The sequence below is a fragment of the Pinus tabuliformis genome, chromosome 3_2 (genome assembly GCF_031772625.1).
Source record: "Pinus tabuliformis cultivar Carrire ecotype Pingquan chromosome 3_2, CPIR1, whole genome shotgun sequence".
Classification (NCBI taxonomy): Eukaryota; Viridiplantae; Streptophyta; class Pinopsida; order Pinales; family Pinaceae; genus Pinus; species Pinus tabuliformis.
In genome coordinates, this window is record NC_142302.1 from 21,356,136 (window position 1) to 21,382,811 (window position 26,676).

The 26,676-nt window shown below is 38.9% G+C and overlaps 2 protein-coding genes across 2 annotated transcripts; both read right to left on the reverse strand.

The window, feature by feature from the left end:
* Positions 1-16,904: 16,904 nt before the first annotated feature.
* Positions 16,905-17,378, reverse strand: LOC149179598 (putative 2' cyclic ADP-D-ribose synthase BdTIR). The gene has a single exon (XM_089413593.1). It carries the CDS (start codon positions 17,376-17,378, stop codon positions 16,905-16,907), a length of 474 nt encoding a protein of 157 aa, XP_089269719.1.
* Positions 17,379-20,312: 2,934 nt separating this feature from the next.
* On the reverse strand, positions 20,313-21,959 carry LOC149179599 (taxadien-5-alpha-ol O-acetyltransferase-like). Its single transcript, XM_089418020.1, has 2 exons — positions 21,506-21,959; positions 20,313-21,414 (listed from the first exon to the last, which is right to left on the reverse strand). Exons 1-2 carry the CDS (start codon positions 21,926-21,928, stop codon positions 20,515-20,517), a joined length of 1,323 nt encoding a protein of 440 aa, XP_089274146.1. The 5' UTR covers positions 21,929-21,959; the 3' UTR covers positions 20,313-20,514.
* Between the last annotated feature and the right edge of the window lie 4,717 nt (positions 21,960-26,676).

The window sequence follows — 26,676 nt, forward strand, 5'->3', positions numbered from 1 at the left end:
AAAAAAGAAAAAAAAAATGCTTATATGATTGCTAACATGATTTGTTAGATGAAGGATAGGGGGTCTCATCAAGAGCCAGCCTACCATGATCATAAGGAAGAAAGTGAAGTGGCATTCCCACTATGGCCACCACACCAGGGATATGATCCAAGAGGCACATCAGAAAAAATAAAAATTCCTTGGAACAGGAGGTCTCATCACGAGCCGGCCTGCCCACCTTTCACTCCTTCCTGGTGAATGGCATTGTGATTCATTTGGTTACCAAGCCAGCATAATGGTGTCCACTCTGACATTGCACAACACTTTCCTAGGTATACACAAAGGATTATGGTTCCAAGGGTGAAATAAACAACTCTTTCAAGGTTATGGACACTTGTGGGCAACAGAGCTCTGTTGATGGTATTGAAGTCATATTTCTTATACACCAATAGAAATTATATAACCCTTCTTCTTATATCTTTATAAATGGTTCAAATGAGATTATGTATATAACCCTTTCGAACCTTTGATACATGAAAATCATTTACAAATCAATTATGACGGTAAAAGTCGATAATGACCGCATAGGACCTTTTATTCACGTCAGTTGTCCTATCCTCCAATTCTCACATCATATCACAACATTTCCTTATTTATTAGCGATTTTATTATATGCCTCGATTTCGGTAATCCGCTCATTTTTTGTAAACATGGCATATCTTTATATGCTGTTCCTTTATGACTCTGTACTATGGCAGTTCAACACGCTGCTCCTTTATTTGATGGCAGAGGATGGCCTATCACATTGCAGGGGGGCGCGTGTGATCTCCATAATTCACTGGCATACGTGCTAGCTCATTATTCAGAAGAATTATGACTCGGGAATAGAAAAGCTTAACGGTATTTTTGTTTCCCAATATGCATGGATTGTTGTTTCGAAGCTATTTCCATGTTTTTCTCTACAAAAATTTAGTAGTAAGTTAGAAATTTGAACAGCTTGCTGTTCTGTCATCTTCTCTGTGTTTTCCTAACATCAAGCTAAAAATTTGAACAGCATGTTGTTCTATTATCGTCTCTGTTTTTTTTATAGTGTGCTAAGCATGAAATAAGATGGGAGGAAGATCAATTCGCAGTGAGCCACAGGTGTTGATGGTCTCCGATGTTGCATGAGAAATCCTAACAAGGGCAGGATGGATAACTTACCTTAACCGTCTACAACAATCCAATGAGACAGTGGCAATGGAGTTTCTGCAAAATTTGCAAGAACATCATTGCATGGTGAGAGGGAGACAGATAGCAGTTACTGATGACATAATTTCATAATTTTTGGGACTACCAGCCACTGGACCTGTGTGGACTCTGAAAAAGGTGAGACTGCGAGACGCCATGAAAATCTTCCAGGACGAAGGGAAGAACTTGACTGTAAAAGGGAAGGGAGTTCTACCGACAACCTTGGGAGAGCTATGGGCAGAATTGGTGAGAATTATCCAGAGCTACATCACTTGTGACGGCAGGAAAGATGTGGTAAGACCATGCCATCTTAAACTTTTAGTTGTGTTAAAGCAAAAATGTGTTGTGAATTTACCTGCGTTTTTAAATTTTTTATTACATGATGTTGCCCGAAGCATGAAGAAATCTCGCCATGTAGAGTTAGTAGTAAGCCACCATGGGTTAATATGATTAAGAAACTTCGACAATAGATAAGAGTCTTGAAAATGGGGAAGAAATCAAAAGGAACCACTGTGGCAGAACCCCTACTAAAAGGACTCAAGTCCAACCTGTTATTCAGAACCAAAAGGAACAACATCTGGCTGTTGCACATGTCGAAGTACAAATAGATAACATATCTGCCTGTGATAAGAAGATCCAAGTAGATCCCCACCTAAAGCTATCATGTTGGATAAGGGCTCGAGGGTAGTAACTCTGCGAAAAGATTTGGTACAAGCCCAACAAACAATAGAGGAACTTACCGAGTAGACTGTCCCTCAAGAAAAATACCAGAAATTACAATAGCAGTTGAATAACGTTAATGCATCACAAAGCCAGGCCTTTGAAGGATGGCGAAAGGTAGAAGAAAGAGTAAAAAAGGTAACCCATAGACTAGACATAGTCATAAACCAAATGGATACCTTATGTTCCCTGTATACTGATGTTCTAGTGTGTAGGGCACCTGCAAGAAACTATGTTTTGTTTTTAATCGATAGATATTTACAATTGAAAATTAAAGTTGTTAAGGCAGGAGTACCTATAGAGATAAAAACCATTGATGACTTCATAAACTGTTGTAAGCATTACGGGGTGAAAGTTCAGTGATTGTTATGTGAATTTTATTTGCACATTCTTGTATTAGATGGAGAAATAGAGCAGAACCCTAGCACTTTTGTGGGAGATGTCCAACTGTAGGCATTTATTTCTTTTGGTGTTAATCAAATAAAGTGGCTCAAAGCCTACAATGTCTTTCAAAGATAGGAGAATGGATTAGATCTATGGGTGAGGGGTGAACCTAGAGACCCACTCCAACTATGGAATAAACATAGGAGCCTAATGAGAACTTAGGGAGTGATCGAGGCATTGGGACCTATTCATACAGCAGTCATCCAGCAAGGGGTAGAATACTTCTTTACCATCAAAGACCTTGCCATAGCAGCAGCCAAATTCCGATACCAGACTTCTAATCGGAATATCCAAAACAGAGAACCATTCAATTATGAGAATTTTAAGCTAGCTGCTGACCACTTGGGTATCTATGGTGACCTCATTTTGAGAGAAGGCCCGTCTTGGTTAGGCTGTAGGTTCCGAAGTCTAGTCATTTGGCACCCTGCACTAGGATATCAAGCCTTATATGAAATGCTTGAAGGTCAGACAGGACATCTTTTTGAATTCCTAGCTAGGCATCATGGTTGTAGACCACCTAATGAGATCCCTTCTCCAGCCTATTCCCTAACTGCCTTGCATGTCAATTACAATGTTTTCATGAGGGCATGAAAAAGGGTAAGCAGGGGGGTGTGTTGAGCATTAGAGAAGGTATGTAATTGCCACTTATTTTGTCATCTTTTCCTTAAATTCATAACTTCTTTACATTATGAAATGGGCATATGGTGAAAGATTATGATAAAGTTTAGAAGATTTGTGAGCAACGTAAAATGACTAATAATTACCTTTTCCTATGCAGAAAAAGAGGAAAACAGAAGATCACCATTCCAAAGGAAAAGACAAGACAAAATCAACTGTTGTCCCTTTGACAGGGAACCACATCCAAATGAGGCAATCCATATTGGAGCGTACAAGCCAGGAAAAGGAAGAGGAGATACCAAATCGGCGCAAGAGAATGAAGAGATAACTGAGAAATAACGATCTAGCGAATCCCTCAGGATCCTTTGATCCTGAGGGATCGCTACCTTAAAGATTATCTATATCATTGATATTTCGACTTGGCTGCTATAAGAAGGGACAGTGTTGCTAGCCCAAGGGGTGGACTATTATTGTTTTTATGAAATTCACTGTTGTAACTTAAACTTTGATCATTGACTCTCTTTAAAAGAGCAATTACTGTAACACTGTTTTGATGATTAATACATAAATTTTGTTGTTGTTCCGTCTATGATTCTACAGTAATCATAGCAGTGCATCCCTAGAGGCTAAGGGCCTAGCCCTGGTGGATCACTTGCTTCCTGTACCATTATTTTCTGATTCCAAGTCGTGTGTGGTTTGATTTCTTTTATCTGCTTTGTTCAGTAATCTGTTGTTCCTTATTATTTCATATATTGGCTTTGTTATATCTCGTTCCTATTTGAATAGTAAGGTTATCCTTTGCAACTGGAATGTTATGTTGTTCATTTTGAATTTATATCGCATTGTCGTTCCTTTACAGATTGATATTATTGTATAACATTGTTGTTCCTTATAGTTTACCATTATTGTTCATTTACAGAGCAACAGTGCTATGTATTTATAAATCGGTACTATTGTCTATTTATCTACGGTTTACCTCCAAGTGTGATTGTTGTTCCATGGTAACAACAATTGTTGTTTCTTCATAACCATGATCAATAATTGTTATGCCGAAACCCATATTACTGCTTCCCTCAGTATAGATGCGTTGTGTGTAATTTTCAATTTAGCTTGTTGTGCGTTTACATTTGATTCAAGTTGTTGTTCAATATTTCATAACTCACTTTAGTTTGTTGTTCCCTTTTTGGGTTGCTGTTCAAATCATTTCTAAGGTAAAGATTATTGCTTAATTCCTGTAGATTACAGTTACTGCATTATTCATTTCTATAGGTTAAGGCTTTGATGTTCAATCTTTTTAAATAGATTAGTTGTTGTTCCATTTCCTATTATTTGAATTATCATTTCCAGTAATTGCTTTGGTGTGAACAGAATGATCTGAAACTATAGTGAACATTGACTATTGCTGTCCAGCTCCCAGATTGACGATCTTCTCCTTGATTTCTTCTTAATTGCATCAGTTTACAAAGGGAAGAGTTATCATTACTGCACCCTTGACTGATAAATTGCTGTAGTTTTCTGAGTGAATGATTTAAGTCTTAGAGTGTTAAGTTTCTTTTAATTGTAAGTAGATTTTATTCCAAGCATCTGTTTACTCTTGTATTTAAAGCACTATACTACTAGCATTACTCTTGACAAGTGACCGCCTCATACTGAGTACACTCTGTGAGATAACAAATCGTAACTGGATTGATAATTAATGTAGGGTAAATAGAGGTGAAAAGGACCCTTTTTGCTGCTTGAAACCCCACTATGACCCTCTCGTTGTGCCTGGCTCAACGTACAACACCCGCTTCTAGTCGTAGAAAGAATATAACACATACCCAACATTATCCCACTTGTTTTTTATTTCCACACAAGAGGTCATAGGAGAGCTATGTCATTGGTCCAAGCCTGCACCGCCCATTATTTCCCTACACCAAGAAAACTTCTATGTTCTCACAGACTTCGTCAATGCATCTACAACATTCTTCAAAGTTTCCACCTTTACCAACAACACCTTTTTGTCCTCAACCATATCCCTCACAAAGTGATACTGAACATCACTGTGTTTTGTCTTTGAATGATAAGCAGGGTTCTCAGCCAAGAAAATTGAACTTTGATTGCGACATTCTATCCTTATAGCTTGCTGCACCAACCCCATACTTGAACACAATCTCTACAACCACGCCGCTTTCTTACTTGCATGAGTGGCTACCATGTATTTAGCCTCTATAGTTGAAAGTGCCATTTCAGATTGCCTCTTACTCATCCAACTGACTGCTCCTCCAAATAGGTTAAACACATACCCACTTGTAGATTTTATTTGATCCATATCTCCAGCCCAGTCTACATCAGCAAAGCCATGAATGTCCAAAACTTTGTCCAATCCTAGTCTTCCTTGTTATCACAAACCGTAATCAATGGTCCCTCGCAAATACCTGAAAAACCGCTTCATTGTTGTCCAATGCTCCTTGACTATCTTCGACATAAACCTGCTCAATACTCCCACTGCATGTGCAATGTCTAGTCTGGTGCAAACCATTGCATACATCAGGCTAGCAACTGCACTGACATATGAAGCATGGGACATGTCCTCTTCCTTTTCTTGTGTGTTAGGACATTGTTCAACAGATAAATTTACACCTATAGGAATAGGAACCTTCATTGGTTTACTATCCTCCATATTAAACCTCTACAACATTGTCTCCACATACTTCCTCTACTTTAACCAAAGCTTCCTCTTTGCCCAATATCATTTAATTTCCATGCCGAAAATATAGTTTGCAGCACCAATATCCTTCATGTCAAATTTGGAGGACAATTGGGTCTTTAAATCAGGGATAATTTATGTCATTTTCAATCAACAACATATCATCCACATACAAGACCAAATAAATAACACGATCAACAATTAATTTAAAATACACACAATGATCCGCTTTGCTTCTGGTGAAGCCAAGTCCTTGTATATATGTATCAAATTTCTGATACCACATCCTTGGTGACTATTTTAACCTATACAAAGACTATTTTAACCTACATACCAGTTCTTTCTTATCGTTCACCACAAATCCTTCAGGTTGCTTCATTTTTATCTCTTCTTCCAGATCCCTATGAAGAAATGTTGTCTTCACATCCATCTATGCTACCTCAAACTCAAAAGCATCAACAACATATACAACTAGTCTAATAGAAACAAACTTGACAACAAGAGAAAACATATCACCAAAATCAATTCTTGACAGTGCAGTATAACCTTTTTCTACCAACGGAGCTTTATATTTCTCCACCTTGTCTTCTACATTCATCTTCTTCTTAAACAACCATTTTCTTCCAATGGGTTTCCTTCTAACCGAAAACTCCACCACATCCCAAGCCTCATTTTTTTCCAAAGATGCCATTTCATCAACCATGACCTCTTTCCAGTGTTTTCCATCCTCTGAATCTACTATCTCCTTGACAGTTCTGGGATCATCATCAGTAATAGATAAAGAAAAAATTGAGTAGCAAGGAGTGGACTATACCATTCTGGCTTCCTTCTCGCTCGAGCTAATCTTCTAAAAAATGGATTTTGTGGCTCTTCCTCTTCTAATTCCTATTCTACTGTAGAGTATGATTCTTCCTCCTTTAGCTCAAACTCTATCTTCTCAGGTTCCTTTGGTAGGACTTCATGTTTAATAACATCTTTAACCTCTCTAAATACCACATCTCTATTGTACACAACCTTCCTTGTTTCTGGGTTCCAAAGCTTATAACATTTTAAACCATCCTTATACCCAATAAATATGCATATTTTAGAGTTACTATCCAACCTGGTGCTTTTCTCCTTTGGAACATGTACATATACATCACAGCCAAATACCCTTAGATGTGAAAGAGAGGGTTTCTTACCAGTCCATACCTCATGTGGAGTCTTATCCTCCAACACTAATGAAGGTGATCTATTAAACATGCAACATGCAGTCTCCATTTTCTCTGCCCAAAATTCTTGTCCTAACCCAACACCACTGAGCATGCTTCTTCCCTTTTCCATCAACATTTTTTTCATTCTTTCTAATACTCCATTTAGCTGAGGTGTGTATGGAGTAGTATTCTTCTGTGCTATACAAAATTTTTCATCAAACGTCGCAGTATTAAAGGCGTTCAATTTCTCTGTCACCGAGTCTCCATCCTTCATCCTCAGGTTATAAAACATTTTCACAGGAACAATTTGTTCACGGAGACTTAGATTGGTACAAAGTGCCTAAATTGACCCACAAATCCTTCACAGTAGCTTCCCTTGATACATTCAACAATATTGAATTTGAGAGACACAATTGTATTGTGTTGTTCGCCTTCCGATCTAACTTAGCCTAGTCTTATATCGACATTCCTGTGAGTGTCATGCTTGGATCTAAAATAATCCACTGATCTCGGTCCACCAACAAATCCTTTATCTTGAGCTTCCACAACTAAAAACTCTGACCATTAAATTTATTGATCTCTATCTTTCCACTGTTCACCATCTTCTTTCACTGCAAGAATCAATCCCGTAGAAATCCCACTAAACAAGGTCTACCACAGGCCTGCAAAAAACCCCTTAGCAGCAAATGCATCCCATTGAATCTGAAACAACTCTGATACTAAATGTAGGTTTTAACCCTATACATAAATTATCTGCAAACGAATTCTTAACAAAAAAAATATACAATGGTGAGAACATAAAACAAATATACACAGAGATTTTCCCCTGGATCACAAACCGGGACTACCAGATTGATTTTTCATTATGTTCCTTTCATTGTTACAATACATATATATATATGCCGGAGCATTCATAAAACCCAATCCATTAACCCTAAATTAGAACATAATCGTAGTTCCCTTGACTGGATCTACGGTGCCGCCAACGGTATCATTGGATCCATTTCATATACTCAGTAGAGTTATGGCTATCCTCAGGGGGGCACCAGTTCCTCCAACACTTATGCCCCTCTTGTTAGAAACATGTTTTCAGAGCCAACCAATGCTCAACCTGTCTATCAAACCATTTCTCCTCCACCATATTATCCCTATTGCCAGCTGAGCGCTCCAGCCCATCAAAAATTAGCGCCCCAGCCTCCCATACATCCTCAGCCCCAGCAGCCACCGCCCCCTCAGGGTCAAGTGTTTTCACAATAGAGTGCGACCAATCCCCAAAATTCGAAGAAAAAGAATAAGGGGAAGGTAACAAGGGTAACTAGGGTAATCAAGGTAATCAACCTAGTGAGCTCCAGGGGAACCAACCTAACACCGACAACCAGCAACAGGGTAGTTAGCCCAAGAAGAACAAAGATATTTGTAACAACAAGCCTTGTGCATGTTGTGGTGTGCATGGCCATTATACACATGAGTGTCCTCTTTTACCCGAGATGCGTCAAATGTGGGAAGCTCAAGCAGCTTCTAGAGGTCAATTGCCCATCCAGAAATCACTTTAGAATCCCGCACCATCTCAACCGGCAATGCTTACAAATCCTTTCCCTCAGAAAGGATTTGTTGCTGCTCAACCTCAGCCAGGTCAAGCAGCCCATCCCTCCCAACCTTCTGGTCCTGGCTACGACAAAATGTACTGAGGAACCTATTGTCCCAATCTGAGATGATAGACTGTGGGATCCCAAAGTGTACCCAAACTCATTCAAAGAAGAGTTTAGTAGTGGCTTCTGTTGTTTTATTCTTCTTGCATGCCGCCATAATGGCCATCTTTGAGAACCTGTTGACGACCGCAAAAACACAGTCATTTCCATGCTTATTGGAAGGAAGGCTTGACATGTAATCCATGGAGATGGATTCCCAAGGTTGAATAGGGGTAGGAAACGGGGTATAGAGGCCTTGCTTCTTGATGGTCAGTTTGGCAATGGCACAGGCAGTGTATGATCTGATGCACTTCCCGACATCCTGTCGAAGATTCAGCCAATAGAAATACTTCTGCAGTACTGCCACCGTTTTTTTGACCCCGAAATGCCCAGTAGCTCGAATGTAGTGTGCTTCCCAAATCATCTTGGCACGCTTGGTTGAAGGAACACAAAGGTGACCCAGGTGGCATTACAGGGCATCGTGGAGGTGAAAATCTGGGACATGCTGACCCTCCAAGAGTGTCTGGTATGTGTGGCCGAATTCTTGGTTGCTTTTGTAGAGAAGTGGCCAATCAGAAGTCTCGTGCCCACAAGAGTTGAGCACTGTGGTTAACGCCATGATTGGTGGTCAACTGAGGAAATTTGCAACATTATTGGTGCTTCCCTTCTTATAATTGATATTCAAATGGAACTGTTGCAGGTATGTGGACCACTTCTGATGGCGATCATTCTGCAATTTCTCTTGGGTCTATATGAACTGCAGGGGTTGGTGGTTTGTGTGGATAACAATTTCCTTCCCCAAAATGTAATGCTTCAATTTTCGGCAGGCCTACATAATGGAATACATCTCTTTGTCATAAGTGGGATACTTCTAGACTGTGTTTGAAAGTTTCTCACAGTGATATGCCACTGGATGCCCATGTTGAGTAAGGACTGCCCCAATAGCATAGTAAGAGGCATCTGTCTCGACCTCAAATGGTTGTTGCAAGTTGGTAATGCGAGCACTGGTACTGTGCAGAGGCGATATTTCAACTCTGTGAATGCCTTCTATTGAGATTCAGACCAAAAGAATTTTGCTTTTGCTCCTCCCTTGGTGACTTGACTCAATGGCCAAGTGATATGAGAAAATCCAAACACGAACCTGTGGTAGAAGTTGGCAAGACCTAGAAAGTTGTGGAGCTCTGTCAGAGTGGTTGGAGAGGGCCAAACACAAATGACTTGGATCTTGGCTAGATCCACATGCACCCCCTGTTCATCAATAATGTATACTAGATACTGAACTTGGGTCATGCCAAAAGTGCATTTCTCCAAATTGGCACATAACTTGTGTTGCCACAGTTTTTGGAGAACTTGTTGGATGTGGTGGAGGTGGTCTTCCCAAATCTGGCTGAAGATCAGGATGTCCTCCAAGTATACCACTACAAATGAGTTAGTGAATGGCCGCAAGATGTCATCCATTAGCCTCATGAAGGTTGCAGGAGAATTCATCAATCTGAAAGGCATAACCAACCATTCGAAAAGGCTCTCCTTGGCTTTGAATGCAGTCTTCCACACATCAGAGGGTTCGATTAGTACCTGGTGATATCCTGACTTCAAATCGATCTTGCTGAAATATTTTGCCCCCTTTAGTTGGTCCAGGAGATCATCAATCCGTGGGATCGGGTCCCTATTACTGACAGTGATCTTGTTCAGCGCCCGATAGTCAATACAGAGTCTCCAAGTCCCATCCTTCTTCTGTACCAACATGATCGGGTTCCCACAGGGTGATGAACTCTGACAGATGTGACCTTTCTGCAGCAGATCCTGAATCTGCCTCTTGATTTCATCGTTCTCTAGAATGGAGAACCGATAGATTGGTCCATTGGGCAGCGGCACCTGGGTTCAGATCGATGGAGTTCTTTACCTGACAGTGCAGAGGAACCCCTGCGGGGGAGGTGAAGATGTCCTCGTACTCCTCCATGACTTTGTCCATCTGTAGTTGTCATGCAGAGGGGCCCTATCTGGAGATCATGGCCACCGACTTCTTCTTTCCTTGAGGGCGTATCATCAGGAAAACAAATTTCCCGGTTTTGGAAATGAGCTTATTGCATTGTTTTGCAGTAACCAAAGAGATGGCGGTAGGTGATGCTACCTCCGGTATCCTGTACAACTTATTTCCCAAAGTAACAATAACAGCACCAGGCCTTGATTCATACACAGCATGTCGCTTCCACAAGTATGGTTGTCCTAATAATACATCACAAACTTCAAGGGGAGCAATGTCACACAATACCTCATCCGTGAAGGGCTTGATGTTGTATGGAAGTCGACATTGCTGGCTCACGCAAAGATCCCGTCCTTGGTGAAGCCACCCGATGGTGTACGGTTGTGGATGTTCTATGGTCGGTAAGCCTAGCCGCTTCACGACCTCTGTCGAAATGAGGTTCTTTTGGCTCCCGTCGTCGACAATGAACTGTAGTGAGGAGCCCTTTACCCACATCTAGGAGTGGAAGAGACGCTCCTCCTCCTCTGGATCTTCGGGTTTCTTCTTCTATATCTTTGTGGTGGCAATAATGGAGTTGGGCTCCGCATCGATAATCTGCTTCCCTTTGTCATTCCCCTTGTCGGGTTCTGACTCAGAGTCGAAAAATGCATCTGATTCTTAAACCTTTAGCTCAGCCACCAGTGATTGCTTGGCCTGACACTCACTTGTGTTGTGAGTGGAGCTCTTATGGAACTCACACCACTTTCCCATGTCCTTTTTCGGCTTCACGACATTGTTCTTTGCTTGCAGCTTTGGCAGGTTGTCTTGGGTTGCCCCACCTTGGCTTTGTCCTTTGTTCTGCGGTTTGGAGGCACTTTTCCCTTGCTTCGGATTTGCAGATCCAAAGTCTCACTTCTTCTATTTAAACTTTTGCTCGACCTTGATGGCATATAGGTATGCCATGCTGAGTGAGGGGATGTTCAAGAATTCTATTTCTTCCTGGATGTACTTGTGCAGGTAGCTGTGGTATTTGAGTACCAAATGCTGCTCTGAATCCTTGATACCCAACTTTGTGCGAAGCGTATGGAAAATATTGGTAAATTCTGGCACGTCTTAGTCCCTCCTTTGCTGTAGCATGGTCCACTTTATGTATTGATCCTCATAGCTTCCGACAGGGTAGTACTGCTCCTTGATGCCATGGGAGGCCGTCAGGATTTGCGAGGCTGGTCTTGCAAAGGTTCGACCAGTTCAAGCCCTAACTCCTTATATCTTGACCTCGTTGGGGACATGCAAAGAAAAAAAAGAAAAAGTAGACCGCTCTGATACCACTAATCCGGATTTAAATAGGAACACAACAAATTACAAAGATAACCATAAACACAGAGATGTAGTGGAAATAATACTTCATTTCATTAATGTAAAATACTGAAATATGCTTATAAACAACAATGGAAATAAACCAGCTAGGGCAATGGTAGCTTATGTCTGAGAAGAGATGTGGCGGCTACAGGCCTCAGAACTGTGTTACAATGTGGCTCGAAGGCATACTTATTGTTGAGAAACAATGGAAAACCATCAACATCCAAAAACCTAACCCTAGAAGATGAAACGCCAAACTATGGTCCCCATTTGGGTAAATTGGTACATCAACATCCCAGGGCCGTAACTTTGGCATATGATCTTTGTTTGACGTGCACAATATCTCGTCAGAAAGATCTATCTGAGAATTATGACTTTGGGAACAAAAACATCGGTCCAAGGACCCATGTTACTTCCAGTTTTCCCAAAAAACATCATTTAGGGCCTCAAAAGGGATCCGTAAGTTCAGGACCCGAAAAGCTGCTAAAAATAGTAAACTGTGCTACAATTAGGAAACTGAAAAGATGGCAGAAACAATGGTGGGGGTCTAAGTGGACTTGGCAGGTGGCCACCAATATCCACCTGGATCATTAAACAACCATTTTATTCCAATGGGTTTCCTTCTAACTGACAACTCCACCACATCCCAAGCCTCATTTTTGTCCAAAGATGCCATTTCATCAAGCATGACCTCTTTCTAGAGTTTTCCATCCTCTGAATCTATTGTCTCCCTTACAGTTCTGGGATCATCATTAGTAATAAATAAAGAAAAAATTGAGCAGAAATGAGTGGACTATACCTTTTTGGCTTCATTCTCGCTCGAACTAATCTTCTAAAAAATGGATTTTGTGGCTCTTCCTCTTCCGATTCCTATTCTACTTTAGAGTATGATTCTTCCTCCTTTAGCTCAAACTCTATCTTCTCAGGTTCCTTTGGTAGGACTTCATGTTTAATAACATATTTCACCTCTCTAAATACCACATCTCGATTGTACACAACCTTCCTTCGTTGTCTCACCCATCCTGAAGTAAAGAAAGTGCTAAACGCATGTCACAATGGCACTTGTGGTGGTCACCTCTCAAGTATGGCCACTGCCCAATAACTCATGCACGCTGGTTACTTTTGGCCTTCTCTCTTCAGCGATTGCATTGAGGCAATCGAACACTGCCCTAATTGCCAACATTTTCCCCCAAAGGAAAGAGCCTCACCAGCTCCCCTCCTTCCTGTCATATTTGCTGGTTATTTCTGTAAATGGGCCATTAACTTTATGAAATGTCGACCACCATTTATTAATAAACATAAGTATATTATCGTGGCAATCAACTATTTTACCAAATGGGTTGAGGCCATGCAAACATTTAATAACACGATGACTACTGTGACCCTTTTCTTTTTTAATCATGTTATCGCTCGATTTAGGGTTTCGAAACAATTGGTCTCTAACCATGGCCGACATTTTGAAGATGAGGTATGGTGTGAGTTATCCTCACTATTGGGCTTCCAACACCAATATTTATCATCTTATTACCCTCAAGGTAATGGAGAGGTTGAAGCAGTCAGCAAGATTATCAAAATGATGCTTTAGCAGACGACGAATAAACATAAGACCAACTAGAACCCTATGCTCTTCCTAGCTTTGTGGGCCTATAAAACTTTTGTAAAAACCGCCACTGAGTTCACACCTTTCCACCTTGTTTTTGTCGAGTAGGCTGTCTTGCCAATCGAATGCGAGATCCCTTCCCTTCACCTAGCCATCGAACTTCTCCCTAACACCTAACCATTAGAACAAAGATGTGTCATGCTTGAATGTGCCTTTGAAGACTATTGTGTTGCTTTGCAAACCATTGAAGCGCAAAAACGCGCACTAAAGCTCAGTATGACCAAAATGTCAACCCTTGTGCCTTCCACGAAGGTGATCTTGTTCTGGTGTATGACCAGGACCATGATACCCTGGGACATGGAAGTTCGAATCATTATGGCTAGGACCTTACATCATTCATAAGGACTTAGGAAAGGGGGCATATCTCCTAGAGGATTTCGAAGGCAAATTCCTTCCTAATCCTTGTAATGCACTCTACCTTAAGAAATTGTACCCATAGCATCTCCCATTGATTTGCACGTATTTATTTTTGTCATGAATTTAGGTAGGTTGCATCATTTCATTTGATGATTTGATACTTCACCAGGGAACCATTTTTCCAAGAAGGGTCACTTTGTCGCTTCTCAAAATTGAATTTCTTCATATGCGACACTTGTACCTTAAGGAACACCTTCCCTTAATTCTTGTTGTTTCACGTGTTGATTTTCTTCATGAGTAACCATCATTTACTCATGCTTTCATAGTCCCCACCGAGCCTATTCTATGTGGCAGCGTCATCGAGTCACCCTTGCATCCATGGAGTCTAATTCGTATCCCATTATATCATGTCACAGTATTCTGTCCATCTTTGCATACTGTTCATCCTGTGTTGCCCATTTTGGCCTCTAGTCATGCTGTCCCCCACCCCCTCCGGAGTTGAGTCAGTCGCTGCCAAGTCAACCATGCACTTTATGCTCTGACAAGGGAAGTCGTCTATTTGTCCCTCAGTCCCACATCTTCCATTGTCCTTGGTGTCAGTCCATCTGTCACAATACTATTTTCCCTCGTGCCTTAGGTGAGGATCCTCATTTCCTCACTTATGGCAGGTCCTATTCTATCGACATCAACACATTTATTCCAAAAGAATGGCCTAGAGGGCGGTGTATCTTGGTTCTAGCTTCCACTCTCATTTGGTACCTCAGATCGAGCAGAGGGAATCATTATTTCCCTTTCACTTGGTTGTTTCATGTTCTTGATTCATACACTTGATGGTCCAGAGATAGAGCAGATTGTACTAGTGATTCCTAGGTGTGTGTTAGATTTTTCAGACCTCATGAGGGGTGGCCCTTCATGTAGCCCTCCATATGCCCATATTCCTTGATATTATGCTACAGCCTCAGATGCAATTTCACATATTTGATGGGTTCGGTTCCTACCGATCGCAGTGTTCATAGCATGCACGTCTCCTTCAGATGATCCATTCAGTTTTGCAGAGCCCTTCCATGTTCAGCAGGGCTTCTTCGGCTTTTCTACCCTCCCTCCTACCCTTTTTTTTAGGGAAGGGCCATTATACCTCATGTAATCAGATGATATTGTATTCAGTCCTAGCTCATGTTTTTTCCAAGTGCATTATCTATATGGGACACATTGTATTATTTTCTGGCTCAGTTATGCCAGTGTGTCATGTACCATTCAACATGTACTTCATCGCTCAGTTTTATGTTTCTGGGCGCATCATTATTTTTGTACTAATTTATCTCGGTGGGTATAGGTATGCCTCCCCCACCTCACTGAGATTTGGCACCACAACATAAAAGAAGACTTGCATTGGTCTCCCCCCATCTGTCCCTATCCTCTTTCACTTCAGCTCTATTGGTCTCTCTCTCTCTCTTTGACTCCACTTTGTTGTCTAGTGATTGTGTCTTTACAACGTACTTCAGTCATACGTTTTGCTCCTAACACTCGTACGTTGGGGGAAATCCGTTATCACCAAAAAATTGATCATCTAGCCTTAATTTACTAGATGGATTGAAGTACACCATGAAAGGCCAATTTTACCATAGTAAAATTGCTTTCACTGTGAGAAATTACTTAATAAACCACATTTGTTAAGTAATTTATAATTAAACCCATGAAGAGTAATTAAATAAATCACTATATTTAATTATCTTCTAGGAATGATTAATTAAACCATTGATTAATTAATATTCCTTTTCATATTTGACCCAGTTATGAAAAATAAACAGATAAATTATTAACTATCTTATTTTTCTCTAGGAATAATTAATTATTCACTAATTAATTAAAATTTCATGTCAAGTTTGACTAAATCCCTTAGGAATAATTAAATAAATCATTATTTGTTTATTATTCATTAACCATATTTCTTGAGATGATTTGTTAATTATTCCTTAACCATATTTCTTGAGATGATGAATAAATCATTTATTTATTTATTATTTCTAAATAAAAGTTTAAAGATTTTTTCACTCCTAACCAAATATAATAAAATTTTTCAAGTGGTTATTTCTAGAATGGGGTTAATAATTTTTTATTATTTCTCATTATTCGACAGTAACTATTATAAATAGAAGGGTTTTCCATTCATTATTCACTTTTGATCATTCTCATTGTTGCACTCACTGTTGTAACTCTGATTATTATCACTGTCGCACATCATTTGTCTTTTCCATTTGAGTTCCCATTGAGCTCAAACATTTTATTTGTTTGGTTTACACATTACAGAGGAGAGAGACTCTAAAAAAGCTCAAGATATTTGAGGATAGCCAAGAACCCATCCCATAGAGGGGGACTAGTAACATTTATGTGTTCCCTTCACGGGTGTTATTTAATAAAATATATTCCTTGTATATCTGGTTTCCATTGGATTATTGGAGTTACCCTCATTTATAACTATTTCATTTTGTTGTTTAACTATGATTGTGGTATAGATCAGGACTTTGGTAGGTTTTGTTTCTATAATTTGCTGCAAATCTACAATGTTTATTAGCCATTTATATTGTTGAGATTGTTTGTCATCCATAGTGTTAAGTGTTTCCTTTTCATACACCTTTGAGGAAAAAACACTATAACAATTGTAATAATATTTTCTTTTAAAGATCTACAAGCTTTTTATCCAAGCCAATTACATATTTTCCCACCTAAAATTGTGGTTTTGCAACCTCTTCCTCTGCCTGTTGCACTACCCTATCCATGAGCTCGTCTTCATCGCTGGTTATTCAAAGAAAAGTAAGCCAAACATGAGAACTAAAATCTTTGTTTATGAAAATACATTGAACCTGATTATCCGGACAATAACAGATAAGAGTTCTAACCTTTTACATGCCTCAAGCTCCAAACCGCTTAAATGTGAAACGTCAAACAACACATTTTTCCAATCTGCAATAGTTTGTTGGCCGCATCTCCCTTTCTTTTCATGATCTCATAGGGCTTCATCATAGACGCCATTGTTGCCCATAGGATCCCCAATAAGTCCCGAGATTTGACCTGGCACTTGCTCTTGGCCCTCACCCATCCTGATCCATAGATCATAAAGCTTAACATAATAAAAGACTGGAATAATTGCAGCCTTCAACTTTAATATCAACAGGAGTTCATCTAGGCAGCATTTTGCTTCGGCATATTTTGGAGAGAATATGGGTATATGAACAGAGGCGGTTGCAATAACTGTTGTTGTTCGAAAATCTAAGCGGTCTCCCGGCTGCATTTCTTGCCGATCGAAAAGGGTTCTGAATCCACGGTCAAGAAGACGATGGTAGAGATGGCTAGCGAAATTATTCTTAACATCTGAACCAGAGTGATTGATGAAAATGTCGTAATGACAATTGTAATTGGGGTTCAGATATGGAGCTGTGGAGGTGGAGAGGGAAGCGGAGGTCTTTGGTAGATGAGCCATTCAGTAGAGAAACTACAGAAAATGATCGAATGATTTTTGACAAGTGGAAGGTATTTCTCTTTCCCGTTGATCTAACAACTATCAAACGACAACCTCAAAAGATTGTCTTTGCTCGTCTCCCTCCCTTCTTTATTAATATATAGTTGGAACAAAATTATTCGGCGGCATTTCCATATTTCCTGAGCGAAGTGTTTGTTGAGGCAGAGGAATTGATTGGACGGCCAAAAGTTGTCAGAGCAAAAAAAATTCAATTTTTTTTTGCATTATCAGATTTTGAATCATGTTTTTGATGGTGGAAATGGATTCAGCACCATCAAAAACCTAGGGGGCACCCAAACCTTGAAGTTTGATAACTGTAACTTGGATTTACAAAAATCCCTGCCGGATTTTATCAAATTTCTATGAATTTCAGGGAAAAAAACAAAATAAACCATACGGCTTTCCTGAGACTATTTTGGCCACCGATCGACAAAATGCTTTTCTCATTAGTTTTTACTTGCGATAATGTTTTTCTCCGTACTTGCACCTTCTAACGTGTAGATAAAGTTAGTCTCAGAGAGCTGTACGGTGTTCATATCGCTTATATACTGTGCGTCGAGCTCACCTTATCTCTTTTTGAATCACACATTTCCTTACTCGTGACTTATCTTTTTCTTAAATTTCGAATTAAGAAATGATTTTCAAACGAAATTCCTTACACCATGTGCGTTTGATACCTTTGACTTTTCACAATTCATTCTTCTAATCAATATCTTCTTGCTCCCGAAATTTCTTTTTCAAATTTTTGATGGTGTTCCCTCTTTTGTATGAAGACCCACAGTTCAGACTCTTAGTCGCACGAATTTTTAAAATTCCCAAAGAGACTTGATGTTGTTCCTACCTCCATAGGGCAATGCATATTTACTCCTCTATTGAGCTAATTATATGCTTATTGTACTTGTTTCAATCCAACGACGAGCATATACTGCCTCCGCGTATATATGGTTCAATAGACTTGGAAATATTGGTTGCCCCGGCATAGGACTCTTCGTTCAGAGTACGACACTGACATTTTATATTATATTACAACTCCTTTTTGTTTAAAAAATTCGCTTCATCATTTGCGCACCTATGGAAAGAGGTTATATGTGCAAAACTTCACAGTCTTTCAACTCATGAGGTGTGTCATCCCCAAATGTGATAATTTTTTGGTTCTTTTGTGCACTTTTCTTTTTGATGGGGTGCGAAAGTGAGGCACTGGGCCTTTTTTATAGGTGCGTAAGTGACACACTTTAATTTCTTCATAGTTGTGAAAGTTAAGTTGTTGTTGCACTTCCTTTGTCAAGCCCCTTGACCTCTCACGACCCTTGCTCCTGCTTTGTGAGCCTAATTTTTTTTTGAAACATTGCTCTCTCTAGAGTCTTATGCGGCCTGGGGCTTTGATATCATGTTAAGGAATGAAAAAAATGGAGTGGAGAGTTCTCTTCTCAATATTATGAATTAATTAAATAAGATTACATTGGAGATATCAGTAATAAATTATTGTAGTGAAACTCAACTCAATTTAACTAAATTAAAACTGAATTGGGACACTTGGAGTAACAACGGTGGTTGGGATTCGGTTATCCAACACAAAAATGGTATTTAACAGACATTTCATTTAATGGAATTCAATAGATAAATCGGGTGGAAGGGGATAATTTGGCGATTGAATTTGGGATAAAAAAACATTTGCAAGCAATGTCAACATTTTTAGGTTAGAAAGATAAGAAAGTTCATCAATCAATTTAAATAGTGGGATTCACCAAACTCTTCATCTTCATGGATTACTCCCGGTTACAACAACATTTGTCTCAAGGGTATCCCAAGCTTCCTTGGTTGTGTTTGTATATGCTATCATCAACACATTCTTTTATGCATTTTAATGCGGAGGCATTCTTTTACCTTTTCACTTCCAAATCTCTCAAAAATATCTTGAACATTTTCTACTATCTTTTTCTATTTGTTTCACATTAACCGTATACAAATCAACAAATAAATCAACTTACAAACACAATTGCTGCCTACAATAAAAACATATTTGTAAGGACTTTTTTGCAACTTTGCTTCTACAAATAAATAATCTACCAATTCTATACCAAGCAAAAGTTTTCACAACTCCTTGCAATATTTCAATGCTACCAACAATTTTGAAGAACACCCTCTTCTCTTTTTTTTAATAAACCCTCTTATAAACAATGAGTATATTTTGTCCTTTTTGAAAGGAACAATTAACAAGGCTTTAATGAACACGGAATGAGCCCTTTTCTTTTCTTCATGAACACGGAATGCTGTGGATTTACATTGAGGCCACAAATACATCCTAATGCACATCCCATCTATAAAAACTTAGTGTCCATGAAATACTGCACATTGTGCACATCACGTGCAAGAGTATAGAGATAACCCTGGGAGTCGTGTCTCACCATTGTTGAATCCTGTGTCTCGAAATCTAGTGATTGAATTTTGTGCAGTCTCCCAGAACCAAATGATAGAACCAAGTCATTGTACGCAAGTTAGGGGCTGGAAGTTAATAGAAAACTAAGCTCCCAATCATGGATATGTTATATAGGCCGAAGACACAAGAAAATTCATGCTAGAAATCATTACAAACCAAAACGAATAACTAGTCTATTCATTCATAAACTGACGCATATAGGATTAAAATTCAAGGATCTCTCATTCTCTTGGGCCTCAGGTAACGAAGTTAAATCTTGATATGTTTTGATACAAATTTAGAATAATTCGCTTGGGCCTCAGGTAACGGAGTTAAATCTAGACCTGCTTTGATACAAATTTAGAAAATTGGAAAGTAGTCAAATTTCACACATAAACCAATAACATTTTTATTATACATATACAAACTCAAATACAATGCATTAGTTTCCAAATTTACAGATAGAAGTTGAGAAAATATATCAGCAATCTCTGACAAACCCCAACCAAATTTACTAACGTAAACATTGATTCTAATTCTACCTTGTTAAACTTATTTCTATAAACCTACAGCGCAAATCTAGTTACTTCATTGCTTTTATCTGAAAAAATTATCACTATTTAACCGCACACTTCAAAGGATGCATTCTTTATACATCATATATATATAACCGTTACAAATTCACACCAGACCATGCATTTCGCTTTCGAGGGCTTTCATTGCTGAGGATGGCAGGCAGAAGACCATCATTACTCCGCTCTTGTTCTTTGGTGGAGGTAGCATTAAAACCGGGCAGCCCAAAAATTTACCAGGGCGAGCAAGTATGGGCTCACCCCACCCAAAATCGACCTGATTAAATCCCAACCATCTCCAATCAGTAACATATGTGTCTTCAGCAGATATTCGCACATCTGTGATCTCTGGGCCTGAACGTTTCATCTCAATGAAGGATATGCAGGACCTCACGTACTCCTCGTTTACAGATAGTTTTGCCTTCTTTATCATCTTTACAGTATGCGAAAGGGATCCGCTGACAACCTCTTGTGCTGTAATATTTCCTACACATCCCACACAGAGAGCATTGCCATAGTACCCCTCTGTAATTGAGGGCTTCATTACCCTCGTCACGTCCACACCGAAAAGAAGCCTGACAGCGGCATTAAGAGGTATTCCTAGAGCTATTGTTCTCGCTCGCCATGCCAACGCGGATAAAACCTCGAATGTGGTACAATGCTCCTTCAGCTCTTCTGCGATGGGCTGTTTTATCCTTTGTAAAGCATCCGAGCTGAAGAAAAACGAGAAGTTGACCAGATCATCGGCTTTCACAGCAGTGAGATCTATGGGAGAATTAGGGTTGACGAGGAATCCACTTTCAAGGAACTCTTCATGCTGAAAAAGAACTATAGGAGGCTGGTGGGGTTTGAGAACTTCTCTCTGCCATACTGGTTCAATGGAAAGCTTCGCCTCTCCTCTAGCAATCTCTGCAACTCCCCTAAGAAACTGCGCTGCCCCTCGCCCGTCACACAGATTATGGATGAAACTCACACCAACAACAAGGCCCCCGCATTTGAAGCGCGTTACCTATTATTTTCAAAATAAAGGTCAGCCAATACATTAAATTCTTACGATTAATGACAGAGGGAGACCCAACACTATGAGGAATGAAGTTTACCTGAAGTATGACTGGCGGGACTTCCTCGACCTCAGTAAGCTGAGGCAGCAGAGGGTCGAATGAGAGTTTAGGGTTGGTGTCCGTGGCGGCTTCAACTAAGAGGGCGCCCTCTCCCGTGCACTCTACCTGGAGTTTTCGGCCATCTGGAGTTTTCTTTACTCGGCCTGCAAGTGGGTAATAATAAGTCAATGCTTCTGACAGTGCATCCCGAATAATTTTCACAGGATTTTGGGGTTTATGAGAACCATTATCGTAAACAAGCAATGCATCAAATCTAAGTCTGAAGAGCAGATGGTCGTCTAGATTGGAAAGATAGAGGATGGTTTTGGGAGAAGGCCGGGAAGGTGGCACCATGATAGACCCTATTACATTTACAGACACCTGAACTTGGGAGCAATTTTCTTTCGCTTCAAGGCTCTCCATTGTAAATCCTAATTTTCAACTACTTCAAAAGCCCTACTCCACTCTGTGTGAAGGAATGGTGATGATCCGATTAAATAGACAGAAGTTGCTGGATTACTACGTTCTTTTGTGAACTTACGGGTGCTGACGCAGAAGTCAATGGAACCTACTTCGAAACAAAAATGCCAAAATATCTGGAATCTTTGCATTCGCAATTTTGAAGTTTTTTATTAGCCCTACCCTCCCAAGTCTTTTAATTTAAAAGTTATATGAGCCCTTTCTCAATATTACATATACCCTTTTTCTTTTTGACAAACTGCTTTAGAATAAAAAAACTTGAATAATACAATTTTGAATCACACATTCCTTTACCACTCCTACCTTCTTTCAACTCACGGAGTTTATCAAAGTTATTCGGCAAGTGACGCACTTCTATTTGAAAGTTGAGCTGTTGTCGCACTTTCTCTGATTGTCCCCATTTAAAGTTGAACCCACGAAACAGTCCGGCCATGTTGCTATTATTTCAATGCGTGTCCAGTCATAGTCCATATATTTATTATTGAAAATGTTAAAATAATATATTAAAATTCGAATATTTTAGTCAAACTAGTTGAAACTAGTTGTTATTTTTAATGGTTAGTTAGCTGCTCTCATAATCTATTTATTCCATTGTTTACATCTGATTTTTCATCTTGTCTTGAAAGTAAACCAGACTGGTTGGTTCGAAAAGCCTAGACGAGATTTTATTTTATACGATTTTTACGGAAAATGAAATCTAAATTCTACAAATATAAGAAATATAAAAATTTAAAACATTTTATAAAATTTAATGAAAATACAACTGAATATGAAATTCCATTAATTATTAATTTGTTTTCAATAAATTAAATACTTATATCACACTATCCCCATATAAATAATATTATATTATATTAAATATGTATTTCTCACAATTATATATACACAGTTAAATAATATTATATGGATTAATATTATATATTAATTTTAATTAGTGATGAAGACATTATAACAAATAAGTATCATTGAAAATATGCTTAAACCATTTTACAATTCCAAGGTGAATGTGTAGTATATGATCTACTTATTAGATATATTTTTTTATTAAGAATTTAATTAAAGATTGAATTTCTCAAGCAAATTTTCCAATCACTAATATAATATTGATTCATGGAATGTTTGATTATATATATATTTATTTATTTATCATCAAACTATAACTAGCATTTGTATCAGATGTTGCAAAGGAAATGTCGTAAGTCGGTAGTGCATATGGAAGAAGAGCATAGATGAAAAAAATGTGACATGTTAGGTGATCTAACTATAGCCAAATTTGAATGAAAAAAGAAATCTTAATGTTAAATATAATACAATAAAAATAATCTACTCAAAACAGAGGCATGCGCGACTTACTTCCCAAGTGCTCAATCCAGGGGCTTACTTTCATTAAAAATTGCATCCTAGGCTGGACCTTTGTCTTCCATTGCCTCATCCAGCTTGTGAACCCTTCACCCTCATATGGTAATGGTTCCAGATCAATTTTTCGTGCAATTATTCTCCAACGGCATTTCCATTTATACATGCTTCCATTAGCATAATCACAGGCCTGGTTCTTTAGATAAGGATATGTGGCAGCCCAAATTTCCTGTTGTGCAATCGATTTTGATCAAGATGCATCCATAAATTATTCCCATGAAATGTTGTTCCTTAGGTACTAGAAAGACAACCTCTCATGTTTGCAGATGATAGTGTAAACACACAATGTGTCTAAAACGTTCATCAAGCTCCAAGGAGAGAAGCCAAATATGTGTGTCAGAGGGTGAATGGACCAATTTAATCCTTCTTTATTCTTTGCAGCATCAAATACAATATCCTTGAGAGTGTAGTAAAAATCGGGCATATGTAGCATAAGAAGCTCTTCACAAGGGGGCATGGTCTTCCTTTCTTCTATTTCTGAAAAGAACATAGGCCACTTACTGATATTATGTCCTTAATAAATGGAACTCTGGACTGAAATGGATGGTTTGACAAGGATAAAGAACTGTGGACAAGGAGGTTATGTTGAAGAGTGCTTTAAAAAGTGGTAGCAAAACTCAGATGTCAAAGACCTCAAAGGCCTTCCTCTAATAGTATCATGGGGAATCTTTAAAGATAGAAATGTTGAAATCTTTGAAAACAAATATTTTCAATGTGCCTTCCAAGGTTAGTTAATCTTCTCAAAATTCAAATCTTTTTCATCAACCCCTACACAGAAAAAGTTGATTCGTGCTCCTATGGAAAAATCTGGAACATGGGGATTATGTTGATGGATGTAGTCAATGTACCCCCAAAAAAGGGGAGCCAAAGGTGTTCTCTATCTCAAATTCTCAATAACTCTAATTGTATCAGATTTAAAATATATTTAGGTGAGGATCAAATAACTACACCAAGCTTATTTCCCTAACAATACTCTTAAAACTAGCATCCCACGGTGGCATTTAAAAAATACAAGTGTTTGGTGACTCATTGTTGTTAGATAGTGTACCTAGATCATTTTCTTCTAGGTGTACAAATCTTATTATTCTAGCATTAAGGGCACATGCATGCATGTATGCACCAGCCATAAATAGAATAGGATAATTTTATCGTTAGATTTCAGGTTAAAGATAAAGTGCTAAGTTAGATGAGGCAGTTCTGTTTTATTTTTCACAGTCTTTCTGGATTCACTTTTTATCTATTAGATAGACTGTAGATCCAAATATCTAAGAAATATATCTATTTTTATGAACCCTAGGTGTCACTTATAAGAGAGAGTGAGAGTATGGATCTGTAATAGGGTTAGTTTCAGTTCTTACACAAAATACTTTCTAGCAAATTTTCTAGCAGATTTTTATTTAGTAGTATTGGAATAGCAGTAACACGGGCTTTTGACATTGATCTATGTGTTCCAATGTATTTATTCCAACTGTGTTTATAGATTATAGTGAGATTCAAATTGCAGTTTTGATTAGCCTTTGAATTTAGGCAACGTTTGAAATTCCATTAGAAGAAGACTCTATTTACGCTATGTTAGCCAAATTCGTAATAGTATTAAGAGAAGTTTGTTGAAACCTTCTAAAAATCCTTGAATAAATAGTAGGACTACTACCTATGAAAGGGAGTTGTCAGGAGGCTACAGAGGTCAGATGTTGTGATCCATGCTTGAGAAAAGCACAGTGAAGTTGTGATCAGGTTGTCGGGTTCTTTGTTAGGCTGCTGATCTATTTTAACTTTTATTTAGGCGATATTCCAATGCAGCAGTATGGGTACAGTCAATCACACATACAACGACAAGAATTTGAGAGGAGGTGAAGGGTAAAGAGCTAGTACCCATTGCATTAAATAGGTATGTGGATAGTGGAGCCTGCAAACATACAACCTCTAACAAGAGTACCTTTAGAAGAACTTGGTGATGATGCCACGTATCTAGTTGCAAGAGTGGAACATTCAGTGCCCCCTTCACTGATCTCTGGTTCAAGAAAGGTGCAATCAGGAGAGAAGTGGTAAGGAACACTCCTCCTCACATCCAAAGGAGTTGCAATACCAGTCGCATTCTGAATCCAGTCCAACAAATATTTCCTAGCCTTGTAGGCCTGAAACCACTCTTGTTTATGCATGAATTCCAAAACCCGTTCTGCCATTTCCTCCGCATGGGTTTTCTGGCTTCTGTCAATCAACGCAAAATGGTATGCAACACTGGCATATGTTTGCACTAGAATTTCTGGGTCTGTCAACCCATTTCCAATTAGAAGCCCACCAAGACGGAATGGAAGTTTTGAGCCACCATAATCGAGTGAACCCAATTATGCATTCTCCATTGATTTCTTTTTAGATTTCATTAAAATACAATGACAAAAAGCAAAAACATACTTACTACATATCTCTCACCCGCCACAAACAAAAGGCGGTTACTGAATTCTAGAACTAAGTTGTAAAAATCCTCCAAAGCGATATAGAGATGCTATGCAACCTGGTTATGGTCGGTAGGGATTTCCTCCTCCAATTCTATGTTATGTTGTAGCCTGAACCCACTGGACTATCAATGAATAAAACACTGAATTTACGGTTCCATAGTGAGTCATTTTGATATTGTTTGAGGTTTGACGAGATTATCTAGGGCCCCAATTCATAGAAATTACCATTCATGCTTGAGCAGCATGGGCCCCCTACATCCATAGAATTATGGGTGTCTCTGCAATGGGCATATTTGGCTCTATTGCCTCATAAAATGCGTAAATCAATCTTGCTTCGAAGGATGCCTTCACATTTAAATACCCAGGTCTCCATGGAAATGCTTCCTCTGGCTTATGTCATCTCCAGAAACTTGGTCACACAACGAAGCTCACATATCTGTAATTTTTTTGCATTTGGTAGCGCTCGTCTGAAAGTTCTTTTCATTTGGCAGAAGGGAATCGGTCCTGCCCCTACCGCGTAATAAAGACTACTATTCGGGAGGTTGTATGCATTTTTTCCCTAACTGTGTCGAGTAACTATTTTCCTTTCCTAACTATTAATCCAAGGGTCCAAACAATTTTAATCGTTTAACATCTGATCCTATGCTCTAGGACAGGGACACGGTGGCAATTTGGGAAATTGATTTAAGCGGGGAACGTTGGGAAATTGATATAAGAGGGGAACGCCTTACGATGTAATTCTTATATAAATTGATTACCTATTCATATTGAAAAATAAGTCTATGATTATGATTAAGATGTCTTTTTACAAATAACCAT